This window comes from Heterodontus francisci, chromosome 8 (assembly GCF_036365525.1).
Source record: "Heterodontus francisci isolate sHetFra1 chromosome 8, sHetFra1.hap1, whole genome shotgun sequence".
Lineage (NCBI taxonomy): Eukaryota > Metazoa > Chordata > Chondrichthyes > Heterodontiformes > Heterodontidae > Heterodontus > Heterodontus francisci.
The window spans coordinates 39,041,520-39,058,401 of record NC_090378.1 but is presented as its reverse complement, the minus strand read 5'-3'; the positions used below and the strand labels follow the sequence as shown (position 1 = coordinate 39,058,401).

The 16,882-nt window shown below is 42.4% G+C and overlaps 1 protein-coding gene across 2 annotated transcripts in view; it reads right to left on the bottom strand.

Moving 5' to 3' along the window:
* Nucleotides 1–16,882, bottom strand: part of ptch2 (patched 2) — a 120,570-nt gene that overhangs the window by 71,787 nt on the left and 31,901 nt on the right. For both annotated transcript variants that reach the window (XM_068036983.1, XM_068036984.1), the window contains exons 3-5: nucleotides 5,886–6,075; nucleotides 4,758–4,827; nucleotides 1,010–1,101 (exon numbers count right to left, since the gene is read on the bottom strand). In XM_068036983.1, the coding sequence (XP_067893084.1) occupies nucleotides 1,010–1,101; nucleotides 4,758–4,827; nucleotides 5,886–6,075 (352 nt within the window). The remainder of the gene's footprint in view (nucleotides 1–1,009; nucleotides 1,102–4,757; nucleotides 4,828–5,885; nucleotides 6,076–16,882) is intronic.

Here is a 16,882-nt window from a genome sequence, read left to right as displayed (position 1 = left end):
TTTCAATTGGTTTCGCATAAATAAAGCTTGCCCATGATTTTGATTTTTTTTTCCAAGCAAAGTTAGAAAAAGAATCTGTCGGAAAGAGAGACTCGAGTGTACAGGACATCTCAAATAGAAGACAGAGGGGGATAAAAAGTCCAACTCTGGCAGAATGACACTCCAATAATTCATGAGCAAGGCAGTGCATGAAGCAAGCTCTTTCTGATTCCCACATACCAGCAACCCCTTCTACTGCAACCAAAGAGAGGCTCCTTTATCTCCTATTCCTTGCTTGAGTGAGCCTGCTCAAGTCCTTTTGTTTTTCCACTTTTGAGAATAGATTGCCATTCTTTGTTCTCCTTCTTTCTCACTCTCTCTCTCTCTTTCTCGCGTTCTCAAACTGGCTGAACTGAAGCGGAAGCTGACGGCACACACAAACTAACCTTCGGCAATGAAGGGGAGGGGGGGGGGGTGGGGTGGAGAGAATTGGGGTAAATCCTGTGGTTTGGAGGGAGAGAGGAACAAACTCAAAAGATGCTAAATATTGAAAATGTCACCTGTACGCAGTGATTTTTTAAAAAATGCATTTGACAGAATAAGAGTCAGAGTCAGTTTAACACCACAGAGAAAACACAAAAAAAAAGCTGTGAAAAATCTTTCAAGAATGGAATGCTGTCAAGTGAGCTGATTTTAATCGAAAGAGGGCCTTTTTCTTCTCAGGCATTTTTTTAAATAGGGCCCGTGGCATGAATAATGTGTACATTTTATTTGTTGGGCAACTTGGAGCAATAAGGTTCAGATTAGCATGAGAATAACTTCAGTTACCGTCTGTTGACAAAGAATTCCCATGGGTCTCTCTGCTCCGCCTGACAAGTAACCACATCACAGGGGAAGAATGCAAGCCATTGTTCAGCCTCTCACCACTTTAATTCAGACCAAAAACTTGGGAGAAACGTCCAGTGTGTCATTTTTAGAGAACCAATCCCTAAAACCCCAGAAACATAATAATTAACACAGTCGTACTTACGGTAGGTAAGCAGAACCTCCTTGAAGCTTGGCACCATCCCAGAAACAATCCAGGGGAGTTAGAATAACACAGGGAAAAAGCTTCTCAATCATCTAGAGGGTGGAGGGAAAGCAAGTAAGCACATATTATTACATTTTTTACCATAAGGCAATAAAAGCAGAAAAATTGGGAGAAAACAATTGATTTAGTCTTATTTTGACTGCTGATTTTCATTAATTTGGGGTCGACTGTCAAGGAGAAGTATTTTTAGTGATTGGCGGAAGGGGGAAGGGCAAGTTACTGTCCATAAATGTTGGTGTGTACATTGACATCTTTGGTTTATGATGATGTAATCCCCTTTACTGGCTTTCAAGTCTTTCACTCAATTGCAAAGACTGGAAAAAATTGACTTAATAAAATGTCATAGTGCTACCCCAGTGCTAAAACAAATCTCAGTAGCTGAAGACTGAGATTTGGGGGAAGGTTTATGCTTCATGACTCAGGTTTTTCCAGGATGTCTCATGCAAAGGAATACATTTCCAAAGCAATGGTAATCCTTCTGTGTCTCACCCCAAATAATTATTGTTCACCTGTGGTCCTGGACTGTGAAATGTCAACAGGTCATTCAATCATAAGATCCATCACTGCTGAACCTGATCCTATCCTCACCCAAGGAAATGCCCATCCAGCAACTGTCACTGTACAATGATCATCATTGACTGATTTTCCCTACCTTCGACCAGGCTTGCTAAAGCCAATTGTAGTATCTTTAGCACCACCCTGGTCGAGATCAACTAACTCAATATCAGCCAGGGATTAAACATTTGACTGTCTTTGTTAGCTTAGGGCTCAGTAACACGTTAAGTGGTGCATTTACCCACAGCCATTTGGGAAGCTGGTTTTTTCACAGAATTATTTATGACAGAAGAAGCGAAAGCCCTAAAGGGTAAGTTTTAAACTTATCTCTGTAGGGCCAGCTTGGAGCAGGTATGCTACTCCAAGCCGCATAAGGACTCCTCACTTCTCATCCATGAGGCCCTCTCAAACCTGCACCCAACAGCACCCCCACCCACACTGTAACTTACCTGTGTACAATCACCGCCCTTCGGCAGCGAGATAGCTGCCTCTTTACACTCACTTTGGGCAGGCACTTAGCCAAAAGGATGTAAATAAGGACAACTACTCACTCCTGCATCACCACCAAGGAATTGGTGAATAACAAATCTATCAGTGCAATGGAGTGCAATTCCATTACTGACTGAAAATGGTAGAATACCGGTCTTTCTTTTGTTTATGTTTAGTTTAGAGATACAGCACTGAAACAGGCCCTTCGGCTCAACGAGTCTGTGCCGACCATCAACCACCCATTTATACTAATCCTACACTAATTCCATATTCCTACCACATCCTTACCTGTCCCTATATTCCCCTACCACCTACCTATACTAATGGCAATTATTAATGGCCAATTCACCTATCAACCTGCAAGTCTTTTGGCTGTGGGAGGAAACCGGAGCACCCGGAGGAAACCCACACAGACACAGGGAAAACTTGCAAATTCCACACAGGCAGTACCCAGAATTGAACCCGGGTCGCTGGAGCTGTGAGGCTGCGGTGCTAACCACTGCGCCACTGTGCCGCCCTTTTGTAATGATTTCCTCTATATGTCACTATCCTCTTTTGCTTTCAAATCAGGAGGCAGTCACTCTGAAAAGACCTAGAAGACAAAATGCACCGCCCAATTTTCCGCTGTTGCTGTATCAGTGGAAATGTGGGGGACTGCCTCCTGACATTCCCGTAATCTGATGGTACACCCTATGTGAGATCCTTTCAAATTCTCAAACGTTCTCTGGCACAATCTTTAATATAGTCCACTACTGAGTTTGATGCCTGTGCCTGTAATCGACAATTTCTGCTTTTTAACTTCTAGTCCTTATTCTGGTGTGAATGAGCTGCCCTTTTAGCTAGGTGACAAGACCTGGATCTTCCCACATTGCACCTCATTCTCACACAGACACAGCTCCTCGTTTGTTTCCAATGGCGAAGGGCTCTGAAAAGAATTCATCCTTGTATGGGACTAGACATGGAAGAGAAGGAATACTAAAATACAATATACCACGGGGTTAAATAACAGATTAGAAATGTCATAGCAAATGACAAACTGACAAATTATGATGCTTAACTGAAAAAATAGAGACATCTCAACAGCACTTTCATATGTGTCTTGAATTTGGCCAAATCTATATGGCTGAGTGTCAAACTTGGGCATAACAAGCCACAATGATCTATCATAATTCTTACATTTAAAAAAAATCTAATGCTTTTACATATGAAAAGACACTGCGAAGTACTAATCTCGAAATTTTAACAAGAGGATTTCTGATCTTAATAAACTACAATACCCATTGTGGTCAGCGCTGGATTGATGCTTAATAATTTGTGGTGATGTGTGTGAGTCTGTGGAGTGTGGGGGGGGCGGGGTGTGGGGAGGAGGAAGAACAGAAAACAGAGGAGATAATTAATGACAGTGTGTGCCAAACATCCTCTTCCGCTGGAGCATATACAGGCTATGTTGGCAGAGACCACATTGAACTCCAAAACCATTAGCTAGCCATAAATCAGGGCAGCCTGTCATCAGCCTTCTGCCTCTGCATCTCAATCATACTAGCTGGCTTTGAAACCCTGACAGCAACATGGAAGTTCCATTGTACGCATAGCATAGTGTCATATTATGTCAGCATCTCCACATGGGAGCATTTTTTAAAAACAAAATCTGCATTCCCCTCCACCCTCTTCACCATACTAAATTAACCCTTTCACCCTACAATATAATAAATAATATAGAAGCAATTTTGTGTTTCAAAACAGATTGCTCGTCGTAAGGTATGGGTGCGAGGGCACAGGCCCTTTAATAAAGTGCTCTGGGTAAATAGTAGAGATTTATGGGCCTTGCTAATATTGTTTAGAGATTAAATGGCTTTCCCAATGGTTCAGCAAGCTTATCTAGTGAGTAGCTCAACTACACAGACAAGGTAGGCCCTGGCTGACCTCCAGTCTGTGCTAAATTAGGCAATTTTAGACAGGGTGGTTGAAGGACTGCTATAATTGACCTCAGCAAAAGTTAGGGCAGCAAAAATGAGTTATAGCTTCCATCCTTGACTCTTATCCAGTGACCTCTGCTGGAAGTAGAGCTATGTGAGGATGTTTGGATGGGGACAGGATTGAGTTCACCTTTAATGTGCCCTGTGACCATACAGTCTGTCAATACTCATTACCAAAGTTGATATATGAATATCGGTCATTTGGACAAGGTACTGGATGGTGACGGTTGAGAGTTCTCTCTATTTTAGCTCTAATAGGTGCACAATCTAAATACAGTTCCAGCAAACTGGATTCTGGAATATTTTGTCGCCTTATGTTAGAAGGCCATAACACATGGTACTCCACTGTTAAACCATCACTCTGAGTTGCCTCTTGATGGAAATGACTCAACTAAATCGAACTGTACCAACTTTACTTCAAAGTTGTTGTCGATTCAGGGAACAACAAAGGCTTAAGGCACACTTTTGGGATACAGCAGAGGAAAAATCATTGTATATCAGGACTGTAATGCTGAAACTCAGTGGATAAAGAACGGTTCTCCAGCACTGATATCACTCATTTTGATGATCACCAGGAAATTCTCTAAGAACTATGAATAAAAACAAAAAACTTCTGAGAGTAAAGGGACATCCTTGAGATAACAAATTATAATTTCTGTCATACTCACTCGCTCAATCATTCCATTCTCAATGATAGGCACTCCAGATTTGTAACAGATTTTGTTTAAATCCCAGGACCTGAAAGAAAGGTTAAAGGGCAATGACCTGGTTGAACAGTACACTGACGGAGCCAGTGATGCTAATTACTGAGTGCAAGCACATATACATTTATTTACAACTGTGGATGTCTGAACATTGTACTGCTAGAAATTTAAATTAAATGTTCTGTAGATGACCCTTTCCCCCCCAAAAATATAGGTAAGCAAGACAGGTTTTCACTTGTGTCATCAGATACTGAGTGAAGACAAGAAAGAATGATTGAGAGGGAGGAACAGCACCCTCACCCTATGAAATCAGGCAGATGAAGAGCAAAAGCCTGAGACTGGGCTACCTGCCAACCTCCTGTCCAGAGAATTTCCAACTCCAGCAGCAGTGTGAAATGGGTGATAGCAGATTGACCATCCCACCACAACCCATAGGAAGGGGCCATCATATTACGTCTCCCTGCTGGGTGTGCGGAAATGGACGGGCGAGCAGTTAAAATTGACCGGCTCCATTTCCTATTCCATTGGTACCATTTGCCAACTTTAACACCGCTGGGTTTAGCAGTAGATAGGTGCCCAGTGTGTGGCTAGAGCCTCATGCATAAATCCTAATCGGGGTCCTATGATGTCATGTTGAAGCAGGTCAGCAGTTGATGAAAGGACAAAGAGGCCCTCCAAGTAGTGAAAACAGTTTTTTTGTGGGGCCACGAGAAGCCAGGCCCTCCCAAAACTCCTGCCATATACCTGGAAGATGGCATGTGGCCCTTGGCTGCCTGATACTTATCTGCTGCCAGCCGCTGTGCACCCTTTTCCTGCTAAGAAGGCACGGGAAGTGCATTGGCAATATTTGAAATGAGGTCTGGGAGTTAAAATATTCCGGACCTGAAACCTAGGCTAGCGAGTGCATTTCGCAATAAAAGCAGAAAATGCTGGAAATACTCAACAGGCATGACAGCATCTGTGGAGAGAGAAACAGTTAACATTTCAGGTCGATGACCTTGCAACAGAAGTGTGTTTCACACTTGCCCTGCCTCCTCTGCCCACCAGAAACCCAAACTTCATGTCAATAAGTAATGGGAGCAATTTTCTTACTTTCCATATAGCGAGACTTGTACTTTGCTGGCTGCTAGCCCGGCAATGAGGTGCTGAAGCAACGCCTCCTGAGTAAGGATATTTTCCCCTTCTTTCTTTGAGGTTTGAATTAGCATCTGTGTAGTGAAGATTGTCTCTTCGCCCAGTTTGTCCCGTGTGTACATTAACTCTCGACTCACTCTGCTTCCCACTGCACAAAAAAAGGAACATTTAAGGCAATATCATTAATAAATATAATTAACATGTAAGTACTGTGACAATAAATCTCAGAAACTTATTTAACAAGACTTTTAACAAGATATTTATTCACTTCAGCATCCGTCATGTCAAAAATTACCAGCTCTAGTTTAAGAGATGTTTGCTAGGGTCAGGGTAGTGTACATGATTAAAAATTGCCCTTTCACCTTTGGGAACCAGGTTCAAATCCAGTTTGGATTGACAGAATGAAAGTCTCCTTTGTAAGAGTCTCACACAAAATGCGTCTAAGGAAATCTTGATCCAGTTCCTAGTGTGCAAGAAGCCATGGAAGAAATTGGTACTAAACGGTCTCATACAGGGCTTCTGACCCCCATTTGAGCCTAATGGCGGGGTGCTGAAGCCCACAGGGAAGAACCTGCCCCCTATAAATGTGCAGCTAACTACCCTGTTCTTAAAAAAATTATAGTTTTTCTTTTTTTATAATTGTGGCTGCAGAACAGTTTTGTGTGTATTAAAAAAATTTAACTACTAAATTAAATCTTACATAGTGATAGTAAAGGAAGTCGCTCACACAGATTACCACATTGACCTGTTCTACGATTTATTTTTGAACAATGGTATATTGTACCTCATTGCTCCAGAGGGTATTCTAAAAATATGCATAATAATAATTTTATGCTGTGATGCAGTTCCAGCCTAGTTGGTCCTCCCTCCCTCCAGTTCAACTGGAGTAACGTAACAGAGACGGAGAAAAGATAGGATAATAAAAAAGATATTCCAAACAAGTAAGTCTGTTTCCCACAAGAAATAAAAAATATTTTTCCTGTAATAGCCGTGAATTGGAAATGAAGACTGGTAATTTTCCACACTGCATCAGCCTTGATCAGGAACTGTAAATTGTTTTGAGCCCTGAGGTAATATTGATGCCTGTTTACACTTGTACTGGATCCTTGAACTCAAGATGTTAAAAGCGAGTATCAGTGAAAACAAAGCAGTCTGCCTTTCAAATAGGAACAGTCCAAGCCTTGATTACAGTAATGGGCTGTCTTTTCACTCATAAAAATCTACACTGAGATAGTACAGCCTCTCTTGGCCTGGAGTACGTAAAACATTTCCTGGCTTGCGTGCTGCATGCCTCTCACTTTCATTCCCTGATAACCACCCCAGCTCCCACTTCCCCACAGTACGGCTCCATTTCCTACATGCTTTTGTCTGCTATACAGTCCAAATTGAAGGGCTGGCAGACGTCCAGTGTGAGGTAAACCAGCGTTATAGAGCAAGACCACAAACAGGGAGTATTATAAAACATTATTTTTAATATCCTGACAGATGTTGAGCTCCCTCCCCTTGCTGTTGGTAGCCAAACACCTCTGCTTGCTTGGAGCTGTTGATTGGCAGTTTAATGCCATGGTTACTAGGGGGTAGTAGGGCCTACTCAATGAATATCTATATCACAGCCGAAAGAGAACCTTTCATTTATACAACACCATTCAGTTGTTCTGGAGAACCAGAAATGTCACAGTCAGTTTATAAGTATGTTTTTGAAGGTATAATGATTAGAGGAACATCCCTAGAGAGCAAGATTGCCAATCCAGCACTCCCAATGCTTGAAGGGAGAGCAGGTCAGAGAATTAATACAATAGTTTTGTCGCCTTGTCTCCAATGCACACTCCCTTTGAGCACATATTTCTACAGGGAGCACAGATCAGTGAATTTATGCTTATATTTCCTTAAAGAGGCAGCGTCATCTCGTAAAACATATTGCCAAGCAGAAGAGATGTTCACTGAGAGACCCTCTTTACTATCAAATGCAGATTGTAATCCGTTCGGTCACTGCTCTAATGCAAGAACAAAAACCAAGGACTGAATTTTATGCTGGCAGCGGGGGTCCCAATGCTGGGCCAGAAAGGCAAGGTGAAGCCCGCGTTGGCCATTTGGGGGATGCCTGGCTGCATTTAATGGTGCTCAGACAGTTAACTGCCCGGCGCCAGGGTCCCCATCCATTTAAGGATGAGCATTCTGTCTCCAGTAGCTGCCGACCAATCAGAGGGCCGATAGCTCAGCAGTTCCACTGGGAGTGGTGGCCACTGCTGGTACTCCAGGACCAGGAACAGCACTGGAAGTCCGCAGTGAAGGTAAGTGGTACGGGCTTGCCGAGGCCAGTCAGGTAGGCCCTGGTGAAGGGCGGGGGGCCAGTTGTTCAGGGTGGTGGGGGGGGGGTGGCGGGGAGGGTATGTTGGCGCAGGGCTGGTCCTCGCTGCCGGGGGTGTCCTCCATGGGCCACAGATTGCCCAAGGAGGAGGAATCCCATCCCCCACCAGCCCACATAGAGGCCGCCAGGTTTTACTGGGCAGCTGGGCAGTTCCCCACATGGCGGAAGGTCTCCCCACTGCTGGTTAAATGCAGCAACAGCGGGAAGAGGCCCTTAAGTCACCACTGATTGGCCAAATCAGGGCCTAATTTGGCCTCTGGGTGGGAAGGCCACCCTAAACTTTCCCCGCTCCCTACAAAAGTCAATGGCATTGGGAAGGAAACGCACACTCGACCCCTCTGCCTTCCCTCGCCATTTTATAGGCCCCCCTCACATCTCTCCCAGTCCCTAGAGGGCTGATAAAATTCAGCCTGTAATCTCAGTGTCTGTACAGTGCCACAAATATAGAAGAGAATACAACTGTAAAATTCTCATAAGTTTTTCATATGCCTCAAACTGGAATGATATGAAATCTTGCACAACAGCTTGATGTTGGGAATATATTTAAAGAATGAACAGGTAAATTCTTCAGCCATATAGTTTGTATTTCTGTTATTTGACATGTGCTGAATTTTGTATATTTGCTTTGACTGTCCAAACAACTAAAATGCTTATAACTTAGATGAAAGTGTCACGATATACTGTGAACTAAATCCATTGAACTGCCCAGTTACTGCATTGGACCCCCACGAAAGAAATGAGGCACTGAAGAAAGGCAAAAAATAACTAAGTTTGGACAAGTAATGTTATATTCAGTTTTATTTTGAAAAGACTAGCCCAGTTTTGAGACAGTGCCAGGACACAAGTGTGCACTTGTGATTTCCTCACAGGGGAGCCATTGACTTCAGTCAGAGTGACACTGAGGAGTCAAGGGAAAATTGGAGAGAAAGTCATACTCAGGGACAGTGGTTGTGCAACATGTAGCAGCCAGCCATAGTGACACTGGTCTGTGAGCAGGACCCCTGTTCACCATTTTCTCCGTGGAAGACATGAGCATTGGAGGAAGGAGAAGACAAATAATAAAATATCTTACAATTAAACAAATACATGTCAAATGTAACTTTCATTTTTTAATCGGTACAGAAATGAATGAAGACACACTAAGTGGTCAGACTCTCAATGAAATGCATACTATTTTATTGAAGCCTCCAGTGTGCAGTTTAAAATGACCTACATGTAAATATATGCTCAATTTAATTTTATTAGAAATGCTGGAAATACTTTCTGTATCGTTTTTAAGCAAAAATAGCTCACAATGGGAAACAGAGAAGTCCCTTTCATTTTAAATTTGGCAACATGATTTAAAATCAATCCAGCTTACATTTATAAAAAAAAAAGGAAGGAATCCTCAGATTCCAAAAGTTGATTAAATAAACCAAATGCAACAAAGTGAGATGGAAAAATAACCATCTGAAAAACAACACATCAAAGGAGACAGAGCCTCATTTGCTGAGGCCCTATGACAATTTCAAACTACAATTCCCCCTTTAACAAGGATAAAACAAAGTTTTGGGACCATTTCATGTCACAATTAACAAAGACATCAACTGGCAGGTTACACTCTTGAAGAAGGAATGTTACCGTCAGACCCGGTTAACTGTATTTCTTCATCAGGACCCCTTTTAATGAGGTTAGACCTGATTGTAAATCTGACCATCTGGCAGGAACAGTGCGGATGGGTGGGGGGTTACAATGAAGTCTGCACAGAACTCATTGCACTTCCTCTGTCATTTTAACGTCTGAGATTTTGGGAGTGTGAAGGCCTCCCGCCATGACTACATTTTTCTACATTAATGGTGCTACAGAAATGCACGTTGTTATTGTTAACAAAGGATGATCCTACCTTCAGCTTCTATTTACCAAAAGGAATTTTATCATCAAAACCTTTATTTAACATGGAAAGAGGGGTTTGCACTATTATCGGGGTATCATACACCATTCATAGCTTGGAAAAGCTGGGAGGTGACCTATTCCCAAACTAAGCAAAAACTCCTTAGAGCATTAAAGCACATGACCTCCAACTGGTACCATCCCAAATCCTCCTACCACAGAAAATGTACCCTTCAACCTCAAAGATTATGTGGCTAAAACTGGGAAGTTACTGCATGAGCTCTGTGGCAATGTCTATTGGGGCCCCATACACATTGCACTCCTATGCCACTTCTTAAAATTCTATACTTAAAGAAATTACATACAACTTTGCCAAAGTTGTGTGAAATAAAACTTTGTCTTTAATTACTTTCTTTTTGTTTAAATTAGCCAAAAGGATGGTTGGAATGGTTAACAAAACCACGCTTGAAATGAATTATGTTCCAGGAAAGTCTTTATAAATTAAATTTCTTTTGGTAACTTTGAAAACTGCAATCAGTGTAGGCAAACAAAATGGAGACTATCCCTTTAATTACTGGATTGCTGAACAAAATTACAGTTATTTGCTATCCCCTGTTCATCCAGCTGGACCACCCAGGATACCCAAACATAAAAACTGGCTGACACCCCATCATGTCATATCCAAATGCTAGGCAGTATCCAGTTTAAAAACCAACAGAGCGATGAGAAGCTGGTCCTTCCATATAATGGCTTTGTTCCTGCAGTCACATGCTATTTTCCAATGCTTAGTTTATGACACCATTAAGATGAGTCTTGTTTCTTCTCTTTCTCTACAGGCATTAACGACTGCATAACAAAAGAGAAGACCCCACCATACCATTGACCAAGTGAACACACCAGAGAATTGGAGCTGAAATTTCAGGTCCCGCCGGCCGATGTGCCAATTTCCCGCTTCCATGGCTCCTAATTGCCCACCAAACTCATCTCCATGCCAATTAAAGGGGCGTTTCCCCCCCGTATAATTTGGGGCCAATGACCGTTTCCCCCCGGGGGCTGGTTCGGTACCTAGAAATGGTTCCGACCTCCATTTCCCGCCCATTGCAGGGAAATTCAGCCTTTATTCTCGGACCTCCACTAATGCTGCTCCATTCCACCTGCTAGGTAGTGCATGACCATAATCCAGGGGTGAACATTTATCCTTTTCTGTGGAGTAAGTGCCTGGGCTCTACTCTGGGCTCCATGCCACGTATGATTAAAATTGGGAGATGATGGGTATGAACCCTTGCCCAACCAATCTACAGTGCAGTTTGTCGAATTTCCAACAGTTGTACCACCACAATACTCTTCAAAAGCAATTTTCTTTCATCCTTTTAAGTCCCAACTATATCAAATTTGTAACTCATTGGCATAATACAGCAATACACAATATAAGCAATGTGCAACCCCTACGCTAGGCCTCTACCAATGTCACTCAATAATTAACCACTAAATGTGATAGAAAGAACTTCCCTCCCCCAAAATCTAGTCTGGAAAAAATTGCTAGTAAAGGCAAACAGCAAGATGAGAAAGGATGCAAGAAAATTAGCAAAAGAATGATGAGACGCCCCTGAAAAATATAAGAAAATGGAAAATGCACATTATAATGTTAATCAGCGACAAAAGACAGTGATTTTCTTTCGCGTTCATTATATTCTAAAGAGGGTGACAGTTATCATATTATGTTAATGGGAACTGTAACAGTGCTAACAGATGAGAATCCAGAGGTGCATCAAGTACATCAAGTAACAGAAAGGACCAGCAAGACAGGAATATTTTTGCTGCTTGGAGGTTATAATTGCTATAAATTATGTCAAGAATAATGAATACTTGGGGGTGATTACAAGGCTGTAGGCTAACTGAGATGTTTGGATGGTTTATATATAGAATAATGGGTGTCTGGGAATGATTATAAGGCTGCAATATAGTTAAGCGAATGAGATGGTTTATGCGTAAAATAATGGAATGGTTTATGCGTAGAATAATGGATACCTGAGGATGATTCAAAGCAGTAGTGTAATTAAGGGGTTCAGCTAAGTTTGAGTGGGTTTATAATTGTTATCTGAAGCCCAAAACTTATAGACCTGAAATTACTCTAGGTGATGCACGTGGGTGGTTTTAACCTAGTTTGGGTCCTTGTTTTTGTTCACATTGACTGTCATTGGGGGACAGTCAGTGCAGTAGAAGCTAAGTAGTTAAGCTTAGGCCTCACAAATGTATTCCAAGGAGTCGATGCAGGATGACATATGACTGCAGGACTATCAACCGTCCAACAAACATTGAATCATAGAAACTACAAGACAAAATGAGGCCATTCTGCTCAAGTGGATTCATATATTGCAACCAAGCACAGATCTTCCAACTTGCCCTCATTTGGCGGGTGACTTTTTCTTTTCTGAACATTTTTAAGTACTTATATTGAATAATTAATAGATTTATCTCATTAGTTTATTTACTGATGTACTCTGTATTGAATAGAATGAAGCATTTATGACAAACTCTTCTGGGGCCTAATGCAGTCTCTATACCTCCAGTAAATTTAGCTATGCCTTTAACACTTGGATTGCTCACATCTTCACCTGCAACTGTCAATATAAAAATACTGCTATTACCATAGAGACATTACATGCCTCCAAATGGAAACTAACTTTTTTGTTCTATATAGCTTTTCATTCTTTCAAATTCAAGAAATTCCCATCTTCAGTTCTCCAAGCTTTGAAGCCGCAGTATCATCAGGGACAGATTGCTTCCAGACCTCTTCCAAGTCTCTCCCTCCACCCACAGTCAGCCCCAGGTAGTGCTAAAGACTGCCCGTGTGTGTATGATCTCTCTGAATCCCCTTGGCCCATCTCTGCCCCCGTTTCATCCCTGGGAAACATCACAACTATTGCTTTGTGCACTTAGGGAAGCTCAAATTGGGACCCAAATGGAATAAAAATCAAAACCAACAGCTGATCCAGCTCTATGATTCCAAGTACAAGTACCCTTGTCGTGTGATCGCCTTAAGAGTGATGTCCCTTTAAGATCTCCATATGCTAATGAGCCAAGTACCAGGATGTACTCATTTAACTACAAGCTAGCGCCACTCTGCAACTGTAATGTCCAGATCAAGGTTCTGTAAATAGTTTGCACTGTACTGTATATATTGGTTTAGCTGTAACAAACCTATTAAGAGATCTTCAACCAATTGGGCTCCATGCATCCCATTTATGTTGCATCAGACAACATAAAGAACACATTACACCCTAATGCTTGGTATCACCATATCGGCCCATTCTTAACTCCATTGCTGTTAAACAAACAGCAACCAATATGGGTAAGCAGGCTTCAATAAAAACATAACCTCTACCTGGTATACAATCATAAAGAATAGAAATTGGCTGGAAGAGATTTAAGGTGTTATTCAATTCTCAAGACTTCTGCCATTACTAAAATAACTAGTCACTTTTACCTTTCTTAGAAAAATAGATCTATTTTAAGTTTCAATCTCACTCTCCAAGGAATGAATAACAATATTGCCAACTGTGCTACAGTGATGACATTTATGATGCCAACAAAACCCCTGAAAGCAATAACTGACTTGTATCTTCCTGCCAGCCATTTATCTTACAAGTTTGATATCAATCCTCTTCCTCTGCACAAGAGAGAAAAATTGGCTATAAATGACTCCTTTTTCCTTTTCAACATATTCCAGTCAGATACTTTAAACAGATTTGGACTCCTTGCCTTGCTATTTCCGTTTTACTTATTTTTAAGTCAAAGGTGTCAATTTTGGAAATACAGTATCAAAATTCCTCATCTGGCAATTTCACTGGGATTTAGTGAAGCCGGCACTGTAGCTGTACTTGAGCCTTGGGGTTACTGAGCCAAGACAAATGCACAAGGCAGCAACTTCACTTTTGCAATAGACAAATGAGCTGTAAAAATGTTCTGTACTGGGAAATCAAAAATTAACTTCCAAATTTAAAAAAAAAGAACTTTGATCAACTGGTTATGATGTTGCTGTCAACTCAGTACTAAGTTGTGGCTTTTATGTTGGAATGTTGTTTCAACCCCTCACTATTACTGTTTATAACAATAATTTTGATATGCTTTGATAGCTTAATTTTAATCATTTCTATCCCACACCACCACACCCGCACCCCCACCCCCCCCCCACCGCGCGCCCCGCAACCCCACACCCTTATTTTTCAGTTCCCTAACCCATGGATCATACTGAAATTTATTAAATAGGCAAGCAGCACTACCATTCCTGCTCAGTGAACAGTTGTCAGATAGCACACAGGAGACGATCTGGGAACCTTGCTATGGCAATTTTTTCATTCCTTCCTGTGGGTAAGCACTTAGCCTCCGCTCTGCACCTTCCCCACAGTCGGAAAGTTGACGGATGTGATCTGGCACCCTATCAATCTGTAGTTCAGGACAGCGATGTACCAAATCTGGATTATTTTGTTCCCAGCCTGACGTCGGGGTCTGTGGCCGGGGTGGAGGGCCGAAAAATCGGAGAGGCAGTGGCCGCCACGGAACCCAACGGCGGGACTGTCGGAGCCGATCTTCCCAGCGGTGAGGAAGCTCCATGGTGGCCCCTCTGCAATGGGAACCAAGTTAGCATATTTAAATAACATATTTGCATGCATTAAAATATAAACCGCAGCGATCTTATCTTCAGATCCCGATCGTCATCGCAACATGCGGCACTCATGCATCTTCACTTTCCTGACCAGGGAAAGCTGGTGCCACCAAGGTAGGCAAGAGATGAACTCTGCACTCTGATGGGTATGCGGTGCGGGGGGGGGGGTGAATTCTGCACTCTGATGTGTGGGGGTGGGGGGGGAGGGATGTTGCCTGCACTCTGGTGGGTGGGTATGGGGAAGGGGTGAACTCTGCACTCTGATGGGTTGGGGGGGAAGGGGTGAACTCTGCACTCTGATGGGTTGGGGGGAAAGGGTGAACTCTGGACTCTGATGGGTGGTGGGGGAGAAAGGGGTGAACTCTGCACTCTGTTAGGTTGGGGGGGGGGGGGAAGGGGTGACTCCGTACTCTGATGGTTGGTGGGGGGAGGGATGAACCCTGCATTCTGATGGGAACATAGGAGCAGGAGTAGGCCATTCAGCCCATTGAGCCTGGTCTGCCATTCAATACGATCATGGCTGATCATCCACTTTGATGCCTTTTCCCCACATTATCCCCATATCCTTTTATGTCATTGGTATTTAGAAATCTGTCAATCTCTACTTCAAACATAATCAATGACTGAGCTTCCACAGCCCTCTGGGGTAGAAATTTCCAAAGATTCACAACCCTCTGAGTAAAGAAATTTCTTCTAATCTAGGTCCTGAGTGGCTTCCCACTTATTTTGAAATTGTGTCCTCTGGTTCTAGACTCCCCAACCTGGGGAAACATCTTACCTGCATCTACCCTGTCTATCCCTTTAAGTATTTTGTAGGTTTCAATGAGATCACCTCTTATTCTTCAAAACTCTAGAGAATACAGGCCCAGTTTCCCCAATCTCTCTTCATACGATAGTGCCATGATCCCGGGAACAAGTCTGGTGAGCCTTTGTTGCAGTCCCTCTATGGTAATAATATCCTTCCTAAGGTAAGGGGACCAAAACTGCACACAGTACTCCAGGTGTGGTCCTACCAAGGTTCTGTACAATTGTAGCAAGACTTCACTACTCCTGTACTCAAATCCTCTTGCGATAAAGGCTAACATACCATTAGCCTTCCTAATTGCTTGCTGCACCTGCATGTTGACTTTCAGTGACTTATTGACAAGGACACCCAGGTCCCTTTGTACATCTACACTTTCTAATCTCGTATCATTTAAGAAATACTCTGCACATCTATTCTTCCTACCAAAGTGGATAACCTCACATTTTTCCACATTATATTCCATCTGCCACGTTCTTGCCCACTCACTAAGTCTGTCCAAATCCCCTTGAAGCCACTTTGCATCTTCCTCTCAACACATATTCCCACCAAGTTTTCTGTCATCTGCGAACTTGGAAATATTACATTTGGTCTCCACATCCAAATCATTGATATAAATTGTGAACAGCTGGGGCCCAAGTATTGATCCTTGCGGTACCCCACTAGTCACAGCCTACCAACACAAGAATGACCCATTTAGTTCTACTCTCTGTTTTCTGCCTGTTAACCAATCCTTAATTCATGCCAGTATATTACCTCCTATCCCATGTGTTTTAATTTTGCTAACCAACCACCTGTGGGGGACTTTATCAAAAGCCTTCTGAAAATCCAAGTATACTACATCCACCAACTCCCCTTTATCAATTCTGTTAGTAGCATCCTCAAGAAACTCCAACAGGTTCATCAAATATGATTTCCCATTCATAAATCCAAGTTGACTATGCCCAATCAGATCATTATTATCCAAGTGTCCATTTATCACATCCTTCAGAATAGATTCTAACATTTCCCTTACTACTAATGTAAGGCTAACAATTCTGTAGTTGCCTGTTTTATCTCTCTTTCCCTTCTTAAATAGTGGGGTGACATTTGCTAGCTTCCAATCTGCAGGAACCATTCCAGAATCTATAGAATTTTGGAAGATGATCACCAATGCATCCACTATCTCCATAGCTACCTCTTTCAACACTCTGGGATTTAGAATATCAGGTCCTGGGGATCTATCAACCTTCAGCCCCATTAATTTCTCC